The sequence below is a fragment of the Bacillus rossius genome, chromosome 11, assembly GCF_032445375.1.
Source record: "Bacillus rossius redtenbacheri isolate Brsri chromosome 11, Brsri_v3, whole genome shotgun sequence".
Lineage (NCBI taxonomy): Eukaryota > Metazoa > Arthropoda > Insecta > Phasmatodea > Bacillidae > Bacillus > Bacillus rossius.
The window spans coordinates 15,007,268-15,025,521 of NC_086338.1; the positions used below are offsets into that span (position 1 = coordinate 15,007,268).

The 18,254-nt window shown below is 49.5% G+C and overlaps 1 protein-coding gene across 1 annotated transcript; it reads left to right on the top strand.

Annotated features, from left to right (window-relative positions):
• The first annotated feature begins 6,452 nt into the window (after positions 1-6,452).
• Positions 6,453-7,335, top strand: LOC134536422 (uncharacterized). The gene is made up of 2 exons (XM_063376135.1): positions 6,453-7,094; positions 7,153-7,335. The coding sequence occupies exons 1-2, from the start codon at positions 6,453-6,455 to the stop codon at positions 7,333-7,335; spliced, it is 825 nt and encodes a 274-aa protein (XP_063232205.1).
• Positions 7,336-18,254: the final 10,919 nt, after the last annotated feature.

Below are 18,254 nucleotides of genomic sequence, written 5' to 3' on the forward strand. Positions count from 1 at the left end.
GATCAACTCTTCATCCAAACCATCCTTTGTCTCCTGTATTTTCCTACACTATTAATGCAAGCCTATTGCACCCTGCATATCTGAACCAAAGTTTTCCCTGTGTTTATGCTGGTTTTAACTTGACATCAATCGCTGCCATGGCTGGCCAGTCCCTGTACAAAGTACACGATGCATGCGAGTCTCTCCTTATATTGCTATTCCCAAACATCACTAGGCTTAAAGGATTCGGCCTGAGATGCACGAATGTTCCTCCACAATCTGGACCCCCTCCCCTTCTTACAAATGCACTTCATTTTAGTTAGGTTAGAAAAAAAATGACATTCGCACATGCTTTTTCTGTGATGGAATAACTGGTTAATCTATAAAGTTAGACATATAATCAATTTGTATCCTCATTTTATATGGAAAATAGGCTCTAACTTACCATAAATCGCATACTGTAGACGAGGATGTAATTGGAATACATTTTCCTGTTTTATTACTACTGTAAAACAGGTAACACTATTTGCCGAGAATTTGGAAAATATAGGAGGTACATATACTATTTTTTATTTTTACAAAATATGCACATGACTTTACTCTATGACAAGTAACATCCTAATAAACGTCCTCAATATTTGTCCCTTTATTACCAGAGATAAGTAAATGGACCAGATGGAACATAACCGATACTTCTTGAAGCTGGCATTCACTAAGCAAAATGGGGCCTATGTAGCTGAGAAATTGTTTACATTGACGTCGTCCGTCCGAAGGCCATAAAGCCCGGCCTCCACCCGCCAGTATTAAACCCCGCTAACGGAACGCAACCCTAGCCCAGGTCACGTGAGTCAAGCGAGCCGACGACGTCGGTGAGTGTTTAAATAGACTACGCCCGTATGCCAACTCCACCAAACAACTCTTATGCTTCATTAATTACGGGGAGTAATTAAGTGATTTTTAATTATCAAAACAACCCTTAAGAGTGAAAGTGCGTCGTAGGGGTGCAGCGGTTTTCCCCGTGGGAAACCACAATTAATAAGCGTTCAGAACATCCCTTGCGGCCTTCCGCCAATAATTAACAACAGCATAAATCAACCTAATTAACCTCCCCGTTTTCACCTGCAAATAGCCACTGGAGTAGTCAACAAGTGACAGACAGTCTCCAGCAAGACTTTCTATTTTCAAATATTATTAATCTCAATTTTATTTTGTATTATTATTATAGGCCTTCCGCCAACTAATTCAGACAGATGTCATTAAGTTACGAGGGTTCTACAAATAATAATGTCTAATTATAATTATAAATTTGGAATAACGGCATATTAGAAAGTTCGGCGCGTCATGACGCTTCCTCCCCCCCCAAGCCGGCACAAAGCGGCAGTAGAGTTTTACTCACGGGCCGGGGCGGACACGTGATCCCGCGGGGAGACTTCAACTTTTGTGCTACTGATTTCTTCATACTGGTAAATATTATAATTCATTAAAACCTCTTTTTTCCTCTCCCCGCGTGTCCCCGTGCCCTTTTCCGGTGCAGGGCTTAACCCGGCCGCGTTAATTTTTGCTCGTCGCGCAACAACGGTTCGCGACGCAGTCACCTTACGGTCCGGGCCGACTCCCGCAAACAGAACTTAATTTAATTCGTCGGGCAGACGCCTGCCGGCTACAAATGTAAAGACTTTTCTTTTTAATATTACTTTCGTGGGCCCGCGACTCACACAGGTGAGCCCGGGCACGAAGCTAATTCCAGTTTATCACGGGAGTGGCCGTTAACCCACTCAAACTCTTCGACGACCCCCAAGCCCATGTAGGGATCTGATTTGCAAGTGCCGCAACGTAAAACATGTTTAATTATTCAGTGCGAGTGTGTGTAGTGTCAACGTATTTGTCCAGTGTAATTGTATAACTTGTGCCCATCCACACTTTGTGAGATGCGGGATTAAAAACCAGCACCTAATTAACGTGTTCTTTATTTCATAGACGTCCCCTGAACAGTTAGGAAACAGTCCTCTACACTGTTTAGGGCCACTGCGTATCAAAAGCAGGGACTCCCTTCCACCATCCACAGCCGCCGATCCTAGTGGAACACGCAGGGGCAAAAACCCACGACCAACTCGGTTAATACTCAAATTAACCTGGCGCCCGCTGGAGATTTCATTAAGAGCCACTAAAACCACTAGGACCGTCCCGAGTCTCGATCACGAGACCGCGGGTGACGGCATTTGGCGCCCGTTGCGTGTGGCGAAAACCGGACTTTTTTAACAATTTTTAGCCATTTTTCTTCAAACGGACCACGGCGTTGGCAAGTAGCGGCCATTTTGCGAGCGACAAGTGATTGGGGTCAGACAGGCAGGCGCGGCCATTTAGCGGACAAAGGGTCCCCTTCCGCCTCCTGGACAAAGGCAAGCCGGCGGAACAAGGGACGCGCGGACACTTGACGTCACAGCACAGCGCCTACCCCCAACCCCTCTCCACTTTCGCATCCTCCCGCTCTCCCTTTTGTGCGGCTGTCCGGGCACTCTTCCCCCACCTCCTCACACCTCTCGACGCTCCCCGCTTTGCGCGGTCATCCGGGCAGCGCTCCCCTCCCTAATCCTTCACGAATCCTCTTTGTGCAGCTGTCCGGGCACCTCTCAGCCAGCGGCCCGACCCGGCGCGCGCGACCGGCCTGCGGACTCGTCACTGCCACGCCCATTCACTGATGTACGCGCGGAACACCGCGCACCAACCCAGCAGCTAACCAACAACATGCAGTCACCACCAGCGACTACCGTGTGTGCGTACTGCTTACTGCCTAGGGAAGTAGACCTGTTGACAGGGACACTACCATGGTACAGCACGTGCCAATGCACACCGACAGGGAAAGTGACCAGCTGCCCTTGGGGCGGGTGCAAGCAAGAGGCTGGAGCTAGCGAACTGCCATGGCCACTGCAACCCATCAAGACGCCCATATCACCCACTACAGTAAAAACCGAGATTAGCACCACGCTGATCGACACGAAGACCACATCGTACCCGACTTATGTGCATGCCGCACCAAACTCAACACGAGCTAGAATGTTAGCTTCACTAACCGGACCAAGCTCCTGGACGCCCACGCGACCATCGTGGAACCAGAGCAAATTAGTGCTGCCCGAGTTTACTGGGATTGCACACGAAGACCCTACCACATTCCTGCAACATTGTGAAACGCGACTGGCTAGGTCCGGGATACCCACGGACGAATGGGCGGAACGCACCAGCGAGCAATTGAAAGGCACTGCCCGCCAATGGTGGAACTCATGGGGGCAATTCAGCATGCCCTGGGAGGCCTTCACAGCCACGTTCACACGGCGCTTCGATACCGACCAAGCCATCGTACAGTGTACGTCTCAGTTCTATGGCAAACGACAATGGGACGGCGAGCCAGTCGAGCAATTCATCGCACAGAAAATACAGCTCTTCAGGCGGGTATCGCCCGGCAGGGAGCCGACACACGCACTGACTACTGTGACAGCCCTATTATGTAATGAGCTACAGCCCTTCTTGAGATGCCAGCGGCACGATTCTATCGAACACTACGTCCAACAGGCCGTAGACACTGAGCGCAACCTGCAGGGGCTATGGCGCCGGAGCACGCCGAGCACCAACAGGGGACAAATTAATTTCCCAGCGAGGCGAGGCCCGCCCCTAGCGAACCTACCGGAGGGGGCCGATGGACAACCACAACCGTCCACACGGCGACGTGACATTGAGGAGGCACCTAGGCACAACGGAAGAGACGCACGGGAAGGTCACGACGGCCCATCCAGGCAGACCAACACATCACTGCCCCAATGTTGACAAGGTTGCCCGCCTGGAACGCGCCACTGGCACATGGACTGCCCACTACCACCACCACAGCGACCGCCACCAACTCACCCGTCGGGAAACGGACCCCCGGGGGCGCGGAACTATGTGCCCTGCCCCCGACAACTGCAGCTCGAGACGTGCGGGACCGGCACGGAACCACGCCCGTCCTGAACCAACTGTCCCGCTCCCGGGATGGTCTGATACGCCTCCCGGTGGAGGTGGAAGGACGGCCCGCAGCCGCCCTGGTGGACACGGGCGCGAGTCACGTGTTCGTGTCTCCCAGCCTGGTGCCACCCGGCGCGCTGCGACCACACCAGGCCGAACTGCGGTTGGCGACCAGCACCCAACCAGGCGTAACGGTGGGACAGGTGGAGCTTAAGGTAAGCCTTCGGGGCCTATCAACAACAGTGACAGCCCTTGTCGTCGAAAACTTACACGAAGAAATTGTATTGGGTCAGCCCTGGTTAGCTGAGCATGACGCAGTGGTAGAGATGAGGCCTGCGCGAGTTCACATAGGCACCCAAGAACGTTTCACTGTGTACGCGACCGGTACCACACCCGAGGCCCCCACAGAACTGTTAACATTAGAACAATTGCGACATGATGTCCCCCACATGTATCAGGATAGGGTGAACCGTGTGCTAGCGGAGAGGCAGGACGTGTTCGCGACAACCGACCCCCTCAAACGCACCACCGTGGCGGAACACCGCATACCCACACTTCATAACAATCCCGTGCGCGAGACTCCTAGGGGCTACGGCTTCCGGGAACAGCGCGCCATTCGGGAGCAAGTGTCAGAGATGCTGAGGGACAGAGTAGTATAACCATCTAACAGCCACTACAATGCATGTGTCGTGCTAGCGCCTAAAAAAGATGGCTCCCTACGCTTCTGTGTAGATTTTCGCCCGCTGAATGCCATCACGGTCAGTTCCCCCCCACCGCAGATCAGTGTCGAAGCCGCCGTAGCGGGCCTAGGCCGAGCCAGGGTATTCAGCACCCTTTGACTTGAAAGCCGGCTACTGGCAAGTGCCGATACGTCCTGAGGACCGGGAAAAGACCGCCTTCACAATCCCGGACGGACGCCGTTTTCAGTTTAGGGCCATGCCATTCGGCCTGAAATGCGCTCCCGCCACGTTTCAGGAGATGATGACGAGGGTACTGGAAGGTTATGTGGGCCAATTTGCGATCGCCTACCTGGACGATGTAAAAGTCTTCTCGGAGACGTGGGAGGACCACATCCGACACCTGGCATTAGTGCTGGAGCGTTTAGCGACACACCACCTGACAGCCGCCCACCACAAATGCCACATCGGGACACAGGAGGTGGAGTTCCTGGGCCACGTTGTGAGTGCCAAAGGTAACCGCCCCCAGCCCGGCCACCTGCGCAAGATCGCGGAGGCAGAGGTGCCGCAGACCCGAAAGCAATTGCAGCATTTCGTCGGACTCGTGAATTGGCTCAGGTGCTACATTCCTGAGTTCTCTCGAACAATAGCGCCACTCACGGACCTTCTGTCACCACAATCTCGATATCACTGGAACCACGCGGCCAAACACGCGTTTGACGAAATCAAAACCTCGTTCACACGATGCCACACGCTGGTGCGAGTGGACCCCGACCGCTGCCTGTACCTGCAAACGGACGCAAGTGCCCTGGGGGTGGGGGCGGTACTGTTCCACGTGAACCCGAACAGTGACAAGGAGGTAGTGGACTACGCTAGTGCCAAGTTCAGTCCGGCCGAACGCCGGTACCATAGCAATGAACAAGAGTGCCTAGTGGTAGTGTGGGCGATGAAAAAGTACCGCCCCCACTTAGAGGGGAGAAACTTCACGCTGCGGACGGACAACAGGTGTCTCACGTGGCTGCATACAATGCAGGGGAGGAAGGGGAAATTGATTAGGTGGGCGCTGTTCCTTCAGTCCTTCGATTTCGAAGTAGAACACGTCCCTGGTACCGAGAATCAACTACCCGATCTACTGTCACGAGAACCTGACACCCAGACCCAGCTAACGGACGGCGAGGACTGGGAAGGGATACTGCCCCCCAGCCCGCAGGACGAACGGACATACCTGGACTATACGTGCGCACGCATCACCGCCGACGCGCACGGCGACGAGGGCCCACCGAGTACAGCGGCCGACGTCCACAATCGCGTCCTCAGAGCTCAGGAGACATCGCAGGACGCCGACCGGCGCCGCCGGCAAGCAACAGCCGGAGACCACGAGGCGTGGAGCATGCGAGACGAGACAGTGATGACCCGGACACCCGGGGGCCGTCGCGACTGGAGAGTCTACGTACCGCCTGAGGCACGGGAGGCAACCTTAAGGTTCTTCCATGACCACGACCTCGCGGGCCACCCAGGGACGGACCAGACGCGACGGGCCGTCGGCCAGCACTACCACTGGCCCGGCGTCACCCACGACATGCGAGAGTACGTTCGGGAATGTGAGACCTGTCAGACGGCGAAAAGCAGCAGCGGCCACGGGTACCAACTACCGCGTTCCAGACCATAGCATTGGATGTAATAAGCCCGTACCCCCGCACAACCCACGGCAAACGTTTCCTGCTGGTGGTCACGGACCTCTTCACGAGGTGGACAGAGGCATACCCGTGTAGAAACGTAAGAACTCCCACCATCACCGAGATCATGTCTAGCGAGTTCCTGCCGCGCTGGGGCTACCCACAGTCCATCCTCACGGACAATGGCAGCCAATTCCTGGGACGACAGTGGAAAGTTTGGTGCAACGAACAGCGCATCGAACACCACACCACGCCCGCCTACCATCCGAGGGCGAACCCCACCGAACGACGTAACCAGGAGCTGAAGGCTCAGTTGCGCATACGTCTCGGTGGGGATCACACGCAATGGAACCTGCATGTGGCTGACGCACTGTTTTGTATCCGCCGCCGGACAAACGCCGCGACGGGCATGACGCCGGCGGAGATGGTACAAGGACACAACCTGCCACTGCCAGGCGAGTGGGCAACTCACGGGGTCCCACACCCCACAGAAACCGCAGAGGAGCGCGACCAGCGCCGCACAACAGTCCAGGAGGACGCCCGGCGTCGCCAAAGGACCTATGCCGAAGAGATAACCCCGGTGACGCAGCACCCACCGCCGACTGTGCAAGCCGGGGACCAGGTGTTCGCGCGGGTGCACCCGCTGTCAGCTGCACCCTGCAACTACTGTGCCGGTCTAGCACCACGATGGGGAGGCCCCTACACCGTGCAGCGCCGACCGGGGAGGACAACGTACCTGGTACACCTCGGGGGGCGGAAGGTGAAGAAGGTACACCGGGACGACCTGCGCCTCACCAGTCTGCCAGGAGACAGGCTCCCGGCCGCAGGGACACCGCCCACCCCCGAGGCTGATGCAGCGCGCGAAGAAGAGGGTGCAGACCCCTACCAGACACCCCACCGACGCCAACACGGACAAGGACAGCCATGCCCACTTCCCCTCCGAGGGCTACCTGGAACCGCAGTCGAGCCTGATGACGACGGAGCCACAACAGCGGAAATCGAGCCCCTAGAGGCAGTTGCGGAGGCACCCGGGGACCTGGTGGGCGAACTCGAAGGCCACCACAATCAGCCGGCCAGCACCCCCGACCAGAGCCACGGGGAGGACCCGGAGGAGGGGCCCAGGCCACGGCCACGCCGTCTCCGACGACGGCCACGGACACTGACAATAACAGACGTCTCACACAACTTGGACGGGGCCGAAGCGGAAGAGGGCCCAGGCCCAACCCCACTTATCTCAGAGCCAGAAGAGGGGGAGGTGACACCCGAGTCCCCAACACGGGGAGCATGGGGACACTGCGCCTCACTCGCTGACGCCACCTTCCGCGTGCGCATCGATCTGCCCGGGGAGAAGTCGCGGAATAGGTCATGGCGACAACGGAACCGGTCTCACCGATCCAAGGACCCCTACATGGGGAGCCCACAGGACGACGGAGACGGAGACGCACGACCCACCTGGCATCCCGGAACGGGACAGGAGGCCCTATCGAACGATACCCCACCCACCAACCACAGAAGGGGAGGGCCCCACAGCCCCAAGCTACGAGAAGCCCGACCACCAGGCGGAGGGCCCCAATGAGCGCCCCCGACGAGCCCCACGACTCCCGAAGTACCTGGCCGATTACGACCTGGGAGACTTCCTGAGGGGACAGGTGGACAACCCAACCCCCGGGTGCTCGACGTGGAACGACCCAAGAGCAAGGGGACAGGCCTACCAACCACGAACACCACCCGAGTTGACCGGTTGCCAGGAATAGCAGGCGTCACGACGCCGCCCCTCGGCCAGCCTGCCACAGCAGCCGCCGAGGAGGCGCGCACTCTCGCCCGCACAGGCGCCACGACGCCGCCCCTCGGCCAGCCTGCCACAGCAGTCGCCGAGGAGGCGCGCACTCTCGTCCGCACAGGCGCCACGACGCCGCCCCTCGGCCAGCCTGCCACAGCAGCCGCCGAGGAGGCGCGCACTCTCGTCCGCACAGGCGCCACGACGCCGCCCCTCGGCCAGCCTGCCTCCGCAGTAACGAGGCGGTACCTGCGCACACCTGCACACACCGGCTGCCAGAGCTAGGGTTGCCAAACCGTGGCGGGGTCTATCGCGGGCTAGGCCGGGCTTCTCCAGGGGGCGGGGGGGGGGGGGGGCGTTTGATGTCGTCCGTCCGAAGGCCATAAAGCCCGGCCTCCACCCGCCAGTATTAAACCCCGCTAACGGAACACAACCCTAGCCCAGGTCACGTGAGTCAAGCGAGCCGACGACGTCGGTGAGTGTTTAAATAGACTACGCCCGTATGCCAACTCCACCAAACAACTCTTATGCTTCATTAATTACGGGGAGTAATTAAGTGATTTTTAATTATCAAAACAACCCTTAAGAGTGAAAGTGCGTCGTAGGGGTGCAGCGGTTTTCCCCGTGGGAAACCGCAATTAATAAACGTTCAGAACATCCCTTGCGGCCTTCCGCCAATAATTAACAACAGCATAAATCAACCTAATTAACCTCCCCGTTTTCACCTGCAAATAGCCACTGGAGTAGTCAACAAGTGACAGACAGTCTCCAGCTTGACTTTCTATTTTCAAATATTATTAATCTCAATTTTATTATGTATTATTATTATAGGCCTTCCACCAACTAATTCAGACAGATGTCATTAAGTTACGAGGGTTCTAGAAATAATAATGTCTAATTATAATTATAAATTTGGAATAACGGCATATTAGAAAGTTCGGCGCGTCATGACGCTTCCTCCCCCCCACCCCCCAAGCCGGCACAAAGCGGCAGTAGAGTTTTACTCACGGGCCGGGGCGGACACGTGATCCCGTGGGGAGACTTCAACTTTTGTGCTACTGATTTCTTCATACTGGTAAATATTATAATTCATTAAAACCTCTTTTTTCCTCTCCCCGCGTGTCCCCGTGCCCTTTTCCGGTGCAGGGCTTAACCCGGCCGCGTTAATTTTTGCTCGTCGCGCAACAACGGTTCGCGACGCAGTCACCTTACGGTCCGGGCCGACTCCCGCAAACAGAACTTAATTTAATTCGTCGGGCAGAAGCCTGCCGGCTACAAACGTAAAGACTTTTCTTTTTAATATTACTTTCGTGGGCCCGCGACTCACACAGGTGAGCCCGGGCACGAAGCTAATTCCAGTTTATCACGGGAGTGGCCGTTAACCCACTCAAACTCTTCGACGACCCCCAAGCCCATGTAGGGATCTGATTTGCAAGTGCCGCAACGTAAAACGTGTTTAATTATTCAGTGCGAGTGTGTGTAGTGTCAACGTATTTGTCCAGTGTAATTGTATAACTTGTGCCCATCCACACTTTGTGAGATGCGGGATTAAAAACCAGCACCTAATTAACGTGTTCTTTATTTCATAGACGTCCCCTGAACAGTTAGGAAACAGTCCTCTACACTGTTTAGGGCCAGTGCGTATCAAAAGCAGGGACTCCCTTCCACCATCCACAGCCGCCGATCCTAGTGGAACACGCAGGGGCAAAAACCCACGACCAACTCGGTTAATACTCAAATTAACCTGGCGCCCGCTGGAGATTTCATTAAGAGCCACTAAAACCACTAGGACCGTCCCGAGTCTCGATCACGAGACCGCGGGTGACGGCAACATTGTAATGACGTCATATACTTCGACTTCGGCGCGGCGTAGTTGTCACCCCTCCTACCCATTCCCCCTCCTTTCCCCTTTAAATACGTCACGATTCCTTCTCCGGCCAATTGGTAATTGATCCCCCGCCCTTCTGGTTTACTGCGCTTGCGCGGTTCTCCTTCTGGGGCGCTGCTTTCGAGGATTTTAGGTGCTAGGTCTCGTGGCCTTTTCAGCGGTAGCCTCCGACAGGGTCGGGTCACTTTGCATTTGAGCAGCATGTAGTTCCTTTTGTAAATTTTTAAGTCAGTTAGGGGTAAGGCGCTGGCGAGCTCTCGACATGGTAAGCTTCTTCGCGGTACTTGTGTTTGTGTGCTTGGGCACCAACAGGTTGTGGCCCTGTTCTTAACGTAAGGTGAGCGTTATGTAGCTTATTGATATTTCTTCTAAATTATTTGTTTCGGCTTGCCACTTGGAAATTACGTTTGGCATTCTGCAGTAGGGTAACCATGTCGGGTAGTCTCGTGGTACGTGCGGTTTTGTAGTTAAATAATTTTTCAATTCTTTTCTCTTTTTTCTTGTAGTAACTGTATCTTGCTGTGCCAGTTCTATATTAGTCTGGTCTACGTTAACAAGTCAGGCCGTTTGTGGCATAATGTGCTGTATCTATTCGACTCTTTCTTTTTTTGACATTCACAGCTGGCTAGCTTTGCTTTGTGAGAGTCCGATTGCGGGACTTGATAATGTAAAATATAATAGTTTCATGTTATAAATTTGTGCAAGTTATGGTTGTTACAATTACAGGGATCAGTATTATACAGTATTATATCAGAATTATTCAACTATGTATTTTGTGAAAGAAACTGTTTTGTACCTGTTTATAATGTACCTATTTGCAGTTGAAAGGATAGTAAAGATGACGTCAAGATAAAATTTAACTTTGCTTATACCTACAATAACACACCTCTAGTAGCCATTCCTAATCCAGCTTAGGACATTGTCATTTGTTTTCAGGTACATATTTTGTGAGGGTACTTTTTTATAGTTTATCCATGCGTGGGTTGGAGGTTATTTGCTGATCTGCAACAAGTACCCTTCAACATGAACAGCTGTTTTAAACAACGAACAAACACACACGTGTTGTTATACTTCTAAAACCATTAAAATCATTAAAATAACTATTTTGGACGGTTAATTAGGTTAGTATAGCTACATTAAAAAAAATTGGGAGATTGTGTGAATGGTTTGTTAGGTCAGGATAGCTACATATTAAATTAGAAATTCCTAAACAACCACTAAAATGTTTTGACAGTATTTTTAATGTAGCTATACTAACCTAACTAGCTGTCCACAGTGTTTTAAAGTATTTATAATGTAGTCAATTGACCTTTTTAAATATAAGTTGCCTAAAACATGCATACACGCCGCCACCGTTTTTAATTAATGAATACTTAATCACCTATTGGCTCACGTTCACATGACAACATTCTCCAATTACAAGAAAAAATATTTGATACTCGCAAACAAGAAATGGCTACCTACCTACAGCTACAAGAATACAGCAACGTTGTGATTTAAGCATCGTAATAATATTAGTGTAAAAACAAGCTGCAAATCAAGTAATTTGTTGTTACACTAAATTAAGAAATGTTAGCATAATTGAAAAGTATGCTAGATAATACTTACCTAACTACACAGAATAGCAATAAATGTCAGTTTGCGTCTTACTTAACGGGTCCTGTAGTTTCATATTAACATCAATTTCTCAAAAATATTATGAATTTTGTATCTCCACTTACGGAAAAAATAGTGGAAGGTCTATTGCACAAAATAAGGGTATTATTCGAAGAAAAAAAATTAAGGAGGCGCCCCTTAAAGTAATAATTACCAAAATCCATAAATTCAAACTATGCCTTCAACCTTGAATCCTCCACCCCAGCCAAAAATTCAGGGCAGCCATCTCCCACACTAATATCTCGTTCTTTAACAACAAATCCATCCAACAGTTATTAACATTTGATACGTAACACTGCTTTTTCAATACAGTCTGATTACATTTGGTCCTACGGGATTGCGACATTGTCTATTGCATCTTAAATATCATATAGTTAGCAAATAATAGAGCCGATAAAAATAGTATTTCACTAAAAAAAATCAAACACAATTTACTTGTGAAAGGTGACGCCGCCGTCGGTGCTCCCTCTGAGAGCACAGGCCGTTATGTGTCCTCAACACCTGAATCAGTGTCAGTGCGCCGAACACGCCCACGCGTGCAGCGTAGTGCAGTGCCTCGAACGGCGTGACGTCAGTCACGGCCGGCTAGATGCACAAAGCGCCCGGCCGGGTGTGGCGATGAGCATAGGGTATCCAGTGCATATGTAATAATTCAATTAACAAACACAAACTAAAACTTTTAATGAGCCTAATAATTCTTGTTATTTAATTAATGATATTATAAAATATTTCCGTTCACAAAACTGGCTGGCATCATCTTCCCGCGCTCCGTCGTTTTCCCGCGGGTTTTCCTCCCCTCCCTGGCCCGGTTGCCAGGGAGAGTCATCAGTCAGTAGCCTTCCAGCACTCACCAGGGGCGGCAGCCCCGCGCACGGGGAGCATCCAACTTTCGCGCCAGATTCCACATGTAACGTCCATAGGTAATATTTCTGAATCTTCTTTTCTACAGTTCCATGGTCGGCCCTAACCGGCCGTACGATATTTCGTACGGTCCTTAATTAAAATGTGCGACTCGACTACGAGTCTTTCATGTGTGCTACGTAATTGATAATGCTTTAGGTAACCCGTCGAGGTGCCTGCGCTTCACGCCATTCTAACTCCCCACGGAGAACTTGAAAATTGCCCACGCGGGGCGGCATTGCACCTAACGCGAAACTGAACTTCAGAACGCATCATTCCCTGGGACGTGCAACGGTCGCGGACGAGATACCACATCGGGTTCCGCCGCGCCAGTTCCCAGGTTAACGTGGCCCACGCCACCACGAGGACGAGCCTCGAATGACGTAATTCCCCTGAACAGAGGGGCTGAAACCACCCCGAGCCCGGGACTTGCTCGTAGTGACTTTAGTGTTGTAATTCAGTGTTATGTGTAATTTTCCATTCAGTCATTAGTGTATCTTCCGTGTTCGCACCGTCCGGACTACCACGTGCTAAGCACTAGACTTGCCGCTCTCACGAGTCATCATCTCCGTAGCTCAGGGTAGCCTGCACCCCTCGACGTGCTAGTCTCCGGTATACCGTCAGACACTAACCAGTACCGCCAATCGAGGGCCGTGTAGGCGGAGTGGAGGTCGACGATGATACGGCCAGTCACGTGAAAGTGCCTTATGCGACGTGGAGGATTGTAACGTGTGCTTCAGTAATAAATCAGTTAATTTCACGTGTGTTATTTTCATCAGTATGGCGTCCTGGGCGGCCATAACAGCCCGGGGGGCCCTTTGTAGACGCGTCCCTGCCTGCAGCCACGAGGCAAAGAACCCCGCCCTCGAGACCAAATTTCCCTTGACATAATTTAATTTAGCATAATTTCCAGGACAGGCGACGGGGACGGCGTCAAAGGTTATTTTCTTATGCTTTTCCTTCAGTAACTGGCTCTCAGTTTTCCTAGAACTTCTGTTCACACAACCATATGCAACACACGATGCCAAAATATATTAATATATCATGCTTTATAGATTGTCACACCGGTTCAAAATCACACATTCTACTTCTAAAACAACCAAACTTTTGAGAAATTACAACAGATTCACCTACAACACTCAAAAACCAAATGAACGATACATAAATTAAGAAACTTTCAACTACTCGCAATGTAATCAAATGGCGAAAACAACGATGTTATTCACTAAGCAATATGGCGGACCTTCCCCCTCACCTTTCCCCCCTTGGCAAAAACCACACCTAAACGATGTGTTTTATGTTCCATCTGGTCTATTTACTTATCTCTGTTTATTACCCTATTTAATGGGGTACATTTCTGACAGTACTGTTTTTGCTGGGAAACACTAGAAAAATAAATCTTTCCCAATGATGAACATAAAGTGATTTACTCATTCATCATAGTATTAAAATAATTTTACAAGAGGTTTTAGTTCTACTTTGTATGATTATTTTATATATTAAAGTAAAGTTTTGATACTAATAGGATTTTAAAGAAGGCTGGCAGAATTTCAAATTATATGACGTCGTACCGACCATGGACGTTAAGCCCGTGTTCCGCACCGCCAGTACCGTATCCCGTTTTCGGAGCGCGCCCCTTGCCCAGCCAGATTGAGTCAGGCGAGCGCCTCGGGCGTTACCCCAATAGACATAATGAAATTTAAAGGTACGGAACCCCGGAGGCTCGAACCCATAATTCAATCAAGGGAAAAGCCATTAGTACGAAATTACTAATCACCCGACATGTAATAAGTGCGTCGTAGCCACTCCGGGCGAGTACACCACGCACGGAGCAGACAACAAACCTCATTAACAGTCACCGCGGCCACTGGCCTTAATTAAAATGCCAGTGACTATGATCAAGTCAGAATAGGAGAAATCCCTCTAAAAAAATTCACAGTGGGACAATGTTAGTAAATTTACAGTCGCCAACTTGATGTCACAATTTAAATAATTAAATACATTAAAACCATTGTGAAGCCTTAAGCACCCAATTACCAGGTGCTACATTTTAATTGGGCACCTGGAACATGTTTTAACTGGTAATAGAATAAATTCAATTAATATAAGTTTTTTGACGCCGACTCACAAAGAAGAGAAAGTTTCTCTTCCTTGCGAGGCGGCCATGTTCGGCAGTCTCCAACCACTCCGCGCCGGGAACAGACGTGTGTCCGTGGGCAGCATTCAAGTTTTCTTTCTTTGATTATTTTTATTCTGTACTAAATCTTTAAATTTAAAACCTTTTGTTAATTCACCACTGCCCACGTCGACTCGGCGCGTATTTTGCGGAGCCGGGCCTATCCCGACCGTCTTCAGTGTGATACTGCGCGACGTATCGTATCACAGAACGTACGGTACTGGCCGACTCCAGCGAAAGTGTTTATACTTAAGGACGCCGTGCATATGCCTGCCGGCTGCACACACGTAAGTGTTTCGCCGAATTTAGGAGCCCGCTCATAGAGCCCCCCCTGCACCCGTTAACTTTCGGCGCTGGCCGTCTCCAGCGAGCATCGACCCACGTCCCGCGAGACTGCCGCGGTAACCATTGTCACGTAGTGTTGTGTTTAGTGTTGGTGAGAATTTTTGTAGCGGGAATGAACCGCGGAGCGGACTTGTAGAGTGTACCGGGTACCCACATGGACCCCCGGTGAAACTCCCAAATTAAATGTATTCTCGCCAACTCGTATATCATTTTCCGTAATTCCCCGTCCTCCACACGGCCGAGCGGCCTTCACAGTCAAGGTACAACCATTCAGGTTACATTCAAGCCGTGTACCTGGCGGGGCACGCGGGGGCAGAGTACCCACGACCCCACACCAACGGCCTAGCAGCCCGCTAGCCTGGCGCCCCTCCGGACAACAAGAGCATCGCGACGCCCGTAGCGCCCGTCAGGTACCCCCCGGGCCTTTCACAGAGGTGGGTGAGGGCATATATTAATAGTTGACGTCGTACCGACCATGGTGTCTAAGCCCGTGCTCCACACCGCTAGTACCCGATCCCATTTTCGGAGTCCTCACGTGCCCCCAGATTGGTTAAAATTGTCCAACTCTACTATAATGAACAGTACCAAGAAACCACTCTAAATATTAAATGACACTCCATATTAAAATTCCCCCAACCTGACAAAGATACTAACAAACACACTGCCCCCACCTCCAACACCTTAAATATCCACCACACAGCTTCCACACAACCACATGTCCTCCCTGATCTTTATTTCAATCCACCACCAACAGTGACTTCGACTCACCTCGTTCACACAACTCCTTAGGAAATCCCTGTTCTTCATCCATCAATACCTTCTCCTTATCCGCCGCAACATGATGGCACTGTCCCAGGTTCGTTAGGTATTCCACATAAAAATTTGAAATTCTTCCTAACACTCTTGATGGATTCTCCTCCGCCCACTATAATCCTACTCTGAAATACCTTTTCCCTACTCCTAACTCCCAGGCCTTTACACCTCATATCAAGAGTGCTCATCCAATATCATGATCTGTTCCTAAACTTGCTCTTGTGTACAACGTCCATTCAAATTCCAGTACACCTATCCCTCACTTAGCACAACTAATTCGTTCCTAAAAATGCTCTACGTTATTCAAAATAACGTATTCTGAAGCATTAGTTTCCATAAACAGCAAGGCTAAGTTATTAAATGTGTTCCAAAATTGTGTAGGAAAATATACTTTACGTACTATAAATGTGTTGAATAACACTCAACTATAAATATGTTATACTATTAATCATTATCGGCTGATATGAAGTTGTCTTGGCTTTCAAAATTTCCATCTTAATGAAACGTCCCAGCAACTCTCTTAGCAAGTCCACCAATTCCTTATGCAGAAATGGTAACATTGGTTTCGATGTTTGGAACTTCTTTAAAAATGGTTCAAGTGAAGAAGCCATTGTCAGGAAAAAAAACTCAGTGTAGCTAGCAACAAAGGATCCCTCATACATTCCTTCACTTTCTCAACAGAATATGTAGCAGGTAATTTACTGGTCTTAAAAAAAATTTGTATAGCTCTCTCACACACTGGGACATTTTCCAACCACCGACAATCACAAAATTTGATCGGAAGAACACTGCAACTTGTAACTTGTCTGAAGTCTGATCGTCGAGCAGGTGAGTCTTTGAACACAGAATATATGGCCCTTAAAAATTGAACAACATCCCACCCGGTCTTTCTAAAACCCATTTGAAAGGCACCATGAACAACATGGAGACCACAAGATCCCAGGTCTAATATATCTGGATCTTCTTCGCACACCTTAGTTTTTGCCTTCAATTTTTTTCATGAACAACCAATTGACATTCGGCCCATCCATGGATACTTGTACAATTTTGGATAGTTCCACATCCTTTAGTCCCTGTTGAAACCCTTCTAAGAGATCATCAGCTGTAGAATGGCCTAAAAATTAAGAATTCCAGTACCTAGTCATTACTTGATTTTTGTTGATATCCCATATACATACAGCTATGTCCATTTGTTGTGCCTTTGATACCCTATTGAAGGATTCATCAAAGCACGCAACAATGTATATTTTGTGGATCTGATTTCATCTGTAAGTTTGTGAAAAAAATATGTGGCAAGTCCATAATTAACTAAGTATGCAGTCTTGGTACTACTAAGCTGCATTTATTGTGCAATGGAACTATCTGGAAACATTTTAGCAAACAAACTGCTTATTCCTTGTTGGCTATTAAAACCGTCTTTTTTCATAACAACATGTACGTAATGCCCACAATATTTCTGCCTTTCTGACATTACTGTCTCCCTGAAAATGTATTTTATTTACCATGCCTGAAGATACCTCTTTGAGAGCACTGAATGATGATGATGATGATGATCCAGTTAACAATGAAAAGGATGCTGGTGTGCTGGATGCTAATTCAGAATTTGGTGCTGTGGAAACTCTTGAAATAATTGATCCCTTCGTTTCTTGGTGATTTAAAGGCTTTGTTAAGTATGCTGACATAGATGCAGAAATACTGCTCGCAGTAACCAACTGTTTGTGAAATTTCCCTTCTTGATGGCTCTTCACAGACTGCCTACCCATACTACTCAAAGAAAATACCTTTTTAAACAAAATACACTTTGCACTATTGTCACCACCCTCAACACGACGTAGCCACTTTTTCCAGTCAGGAAACAGTGATCCACATAGCCAAGCAGGATTGAATTTAGACATCGTGAATGTCACACTATTATCCACTCAGACTATCAAGAATAGGCCAGGCCTAATGTAGATCAGCAAAACCCATTCGATACTTAATCGCTTAGTCTCACAAGTTTCATCGTGTTTTCATTGCACAATTAAGGAAACTGAGCTAGCACACACCCGTGAACGTAACCTATATTTCTAATGAGAAAATAATAAGAGGGCCGCCGTTGATTTCTTCTGGAAAAAAAAAAACACTTCTCACAATTGACTAAAAAATTTCAAATATATTTAACTGCTTCTGTAGAACTCTTGACTCAGAATAACACAATGTGTAACTATTTTAGCGGTGTTTTTGTTGTGTTTGATAGGCAAAAATCTCGTCATGAAACCATAATACTACAAACACAATTTACAGTGATACAAAAATACCACCACCGCTGCAGCACTTTTGAAAAAATACATCTAAATAAATGAAAATATGTTCACTAAACAATCTTCAAAAAGTT

What these genes read in the sequence shown, in the direction of transcription:
- LOC134536422 (XM_063376135.1), top strand. Translation starts at nt 6,453, where the DNA reads ATGTCTAGCGAGTTCCTGCCGCGCTGGGGCTACCCACAGTCCATCCTC. An exon ending in GGGGGCGGAAGGTGAAGAAG is followed by an intron (nt 7,095 to 7,152) that starts GTACACCGGGAC and finishes TCCCGGCCGCAG; the next exon opens with GGACACCGCCCACCCCCGAG.